The sequence below is a fragment of the Cebus imitator genome, unplaced genomic scaffold, assembly GCF_001604975.1.
Source record: "Cebus imitator isolate Cc_AM_T3 unplaced genomic scaffold, Cebus_imitator-1.0 Scaffold102, whole genome shotgun sequence".
Lineage (NCBI taxonomy): Eukaryota > Metazoa > Chordata > Mammalia > Primates > Cebidae > Cebus > Cebus imitator.
In genome coordinates, this window is record NW_016107417.1 from 673,031 (window position 1) to 677,373 (window position 4,343).

The 4,343-nt window shown below is 46.6% G+C and overlaps 1 protein-coding gene across 6 annotated transcripts in view; it reads left to right on the top strand.

Annotated features, from left to right (window-relative positions):
* CHKA (choline kinase alpha) overlaps positions 1–4,343 on the top strand; it is a 69,487-nt gene that overhangs the window by 55,240 nt on the left and 9,904 nt on the right. For 4 of the 6 annotated variants that reach the window (XM_017536959.2, XM_017536960.2, XM_037741523.1 and 1 more), the window contains 3 exons: positions 1,057–1,144; positions 1,679–1,787; positions 3,454–3,560. In XM_017536959.2, the coding sequence (XP_017392448.1) occupies positions 1,057–1,144; positions 1,679–1,787; positions 3,454–3,560 (304 nt within the window). The remainder of the gene's footprint in view (positions 1–1,056; positions 1,145–1,678; positions 1,788–3,453; positions 3,561–4,343) is intronic. The other 2 variants (XR_001827654.2, XM_037741525.1) reach the window with 2 other exon arrangements.

Below are 4,343 nucleotides of genomic sequence, written 5' to 3' on the forward strand. Positions count from 1 at the left end.
TGCCATGTCACTCAGGCTGGAGTGCAGTGTTGCAGTCATGGCTCATTGCAGCCTTAACCTCTTGAGCTTAAGTGATCCTCCTGCCTTAGCCTCCCGAGTAGTTGGGATCACAGGCACACGCCACTACGCCTGGCTAATTATTTGTAGAGATGGAGTCTTTCTCTGTTGCCCAGGCTGGTTTCAAACTCCTGGCTTAAGTGGTGCTCCTACCTCTGCCTCCCAAACTGCTGGGATTACAAGTGTGAGCCAGTATACCTTTTCTGGTCTCCAGTTTATGTTTTAATTGCTACTCAAAATGGAAAAAGTATGCTGAATAGCTTAGACACTGTACCTCCACTAGAAACCCTGGGGGAAGAGAGTAGCTGAAAACCTAGCAAAGGTAGGCTGACTGGTGCCAGCACCAGGAGGTTGGAAATGCTGAACGTCAGGGGATCTCAGGAACACAGGCCTGCAGAAACAGGCTGGTGGCCAATCCACTCCTGACCCAGAATCCAGCACTAAAGGAAGTAGCGTTGTAGGAATGCTGCCTATGGTCTCCTTGGGAAGGAAAACCAGGCAGGGACAAAGCAGAGGATCCCTTGTGGCAGCTGAGCTCTCCCTAGCCTTTCTCACCGGGAGGACATTCCCACAGCTTCCCAGCTGGGGTGCTGCAGCCAGCTGGCCTGCAGACAGCAAACCAAGTCCCAAGGCGGCTGAGGGTGGTGTTTGGCTAGCCTGAGCTCCTGCATGTCACCTTGCAGAACGTTTGAGAGTTACTGCCCTGACAGCAGAGTGAGAGGCCAGGCTCTGTTCCACAGTGAGCCTGGGGGTCCAACGGGAACTAGGGATGTGAGCAGGGGTTCTCATAGCCAGGTGGGTGAGGAGTCTCCCTGCACAGGGCCAGGCCTCCCATGAGCACTTCTCCTACGCTCTTATCTAGGCCCTGGTGATGTCCACAGACCAAAAGCCACACTTAGTATTTTTTGAAAGGGTCAGATCCATTCCCGCGGCTCTGCTCTTCAAGGACTTGAGCCTTCTATTGTAAAACGTGAGCCATGTTATCCAAACCTTTTGCAGGTAATATCTTGTTGCTGGAAGGCCGAGAGAATTCTGAAAAGCAGAAACTGATGCTCATTGACTTCGAATACAGCAGCTACAATTACAGGTAATATGTTACAGTCCAGTATTTCCATCTCAATATTGTTTTATGATTATGTCATGCTTATTAAACAATTATAAGAGTAAATAAGTCAAAACACCACTCTGAGTTACAAGCTGCTTCACCTAGAAGGGGTGGCTTCTTGTCCAGTGGTGCATGATGGCTGTGGTGAGGAAGCATGGTCCCCTTTGTTCCTAGCTGACGGCGCGAGTGGGGGGCAGCCATGCAGTTCAGTCCAGACTTTGGCATTTTCTTTTGGCTTCAGAGATCATTTTCTTCTCATAAATCGTGGTCGAGGAGACACATTGTTCTGGAGTTGTGGTTCAGGTGCGCCTTTATAGCTTCAGTCAGCTGTGATGCTGACAGTCAACTGATTGGCTCTGTCTGTCATTAAAGCAGTTTCAGTCCTGCTCCCTCAGCAAGTCCAGCTGGCAACAGGAGTGGTGTGCTCGGAACTCAGTCTTTCTTTCTTCTGCAGTCAGGGAGCATCCAGGCATATGGTGTGCCTCATTGCATGCACTGTCTTATCTCTTGTTTCAGGGGATTCGACATTGGGAATCATTTCTGTGAGTGGATATATGATTATACCTATGAAAAGTACCCTTTTTTCAGAGCAAATATCCGGAAATATCCCACGAAGAAACAACAGGTAGGAGATGGGTTTTTATATACTTGATAGGAAAATTACATGTCAATTTCATGCAGTTAGAATTAAATCATCTTTTTTATTTTTTGAGACAGGGTCTCTGTTTCCCAGGCTGGAGTGCAGTGATGCGATCATGGCTCACTGTACCCTTGACCTCCTGCACTCAGGTGATCCTCTTGCCTCAGCCTCCCAAGTAGCTGGGACCACAGGCGCATGCCCCCACACCCAGCTAATTGTTTGTATTTTTTGTAGAGATAGGGTTTCACCAAGTTACCCAGGCTGGTCTCAAACTCCTGGACTCAAGTGATCCTCCTGCCTCAGCCTCCCAAAGTGCTGGGATTGCAGGTGTGAGCCACCACGCCTGGCCTAGAGACGGAGTTTTGCTCTCGTTACCCAGGCTGGAGTGCAATGGCGTGGTCTCGGCTCATCGCAGCCTCCGCCTCCTGGGTTCAGGCAATTCTCCTGCCTCAGCCTCCTGAGTAGCTGGGATTACAGGCACGTGCCACCATGCCCAGCTCATTTTTTGTATTTTTAGTAGAGATGGGGTTTCACCATGTTGACCAGGATGGTCTCGATCTCTTGACCTTGTGATCCACCCGCCTCGGCCTCCCAAAGTGCTGAGATTACAGGCGTGAGCCACCGCGCCCGACCTACATCTTCATTTTTAAAGATGACTTTTAAAAATTTGGTTTATGTTCACTTTGGGAGGCCGAGGCGGGCGGATCACGAGGTCAAGAGATCGAGACCATCCTGGTCAACATAGTGAAACCCCGTCTCTACTAAAAATACAAAAAATCAGCTGGGCATGGTGGTGCGTGCCTGTAATCCCAGCTACTCAGGAGGCTGAGGCAGGAGAATTGCCTGAACCCAGGAGGCGGAGGTTGCGGTGAGCCGAGACCGTGCCATTGCACTCCAGCCTGGACAACAAGAGCAAAACTCTTTCTCAAAAAAAAAAAAAAAAAAATTTGGTTTATGTTAAAAAATGTTACTTTGTTTGTTAAATCTGTAGACACAAACTTGACCTTTTAGTCCAGCTTTTTAAAAATCTGTGTGCCAGAGATACTCGTATTCAGAGAAGAACTTTAGCATCCTTGTTAGTTCCTTCTAGTGTTTTCTGAAAAGCCCAGCCTTGATTCTGCTTTCTGGCCATCTTTTTGGGGATCACTGACCTTTTTCTATTCATTTCACGCTATGGAGAGAGAAGTAATCTTTTGGGGACCAGGGTTTAGTAATGGGAAGAAATGTCTTTGGTGTTAACAATTCCTTTTCCTGTTCTAAATGATGGGAGGATGCTGGTGATTGTTCGAGAATCAGTTCTCATGGGAACTTTCTCCTGCTTCGTAGCAGTGCTGAAGCTGAGTAGGGCTGGGAGAGTGCACCAAGCCTGCCTCCAAAATAATGGTCTCCAGTTTATGTTTTAATTGCTACTCGAAATGGAAAAAGTATGCTGAAGAGCCTAGACACTGTACCTCCACTAGAAACCCTGGGGAGAGAGAGCAGCTGAAAACCTAGCAAAGGTTGGCTCACTGGTGCCAGCCCCAGGATGTTGGAGACGGTGACGTCATGTCGAGCGTGTGTCTCCCAGGGTGTCACAGTAGATGCATGTGCTTCGTGACAGCTATTGACATTGTCTATTTTAACCATCCTAACACAATTACTTTTTTTTAAGCTCCATTTTATTTCCAGTTACTTGGCTGCATTCCAAAATGACTTTGAAAACCTCAGTACTAAAGAAAAATCCATTATAGAAGAAGAAATGTTGCTTGAAGTCAATAGGTAACACTTTTCCTTTTTCAATTTGTAAAAATAGCTTTCCTCTTAATAGACTGTATTTGGGATGCTTACTTGCAATTATGAGTATTTTAGGAGCTTTTATTGTTTTTTGTTTTTTGTTTTTTTTTTTGAGACAGAGTCTTGCTCTGTCACCCAGGCTAGAGTGCAGTGGCGCAATCTCAGCTCACTGCAACCTCTGCCTCCTGGGTTCAAATGATTCTCCTGCCTCAGCTTTCCGAGTAGTTGGAATTACAGGCGCCCGCCACCATGTCTGGCTAATTTTTATAATTTTTAGTAGAGATGAGCTTTTGCCATGTTGGCCAGGCTGGTCATGAACTCCTGATCTCAGGTGATCTGCCCACTGCGGCCTCCCAAAGTGCTGGGATTGCAGGTGTAGCCACCATGCCCACCCTAGGAGCTTCTTTTAAATCATACATCTTTAAGACTTGCACTTTCTCAAAAATAGAATCTCCTACTTCTCCATTGTGGCTGAGACTATGCAGATCTTTTAGATCTGAGCATACAGCAGGCAAAGTATATTACTCTGTTCTCACATGGCTATGAACATACTACCAGAGAGTGAGTAATTTATAAAGAAAGAAGGTTTAATTGACATGGTTCTGCATAGCCAGGGAGGCATCAGGAAACTTACAATCATGGCAGAAGGCAAAGGGGAAGCAAGGGACATCTTACATGGTGCAGGAGAGAGAGACAGAGAGAGGGAGAGAAAGAAGAAGGTGGAACTACCAGACACTTTTATTTTTATTTTTTTTTTTATTTTATTTT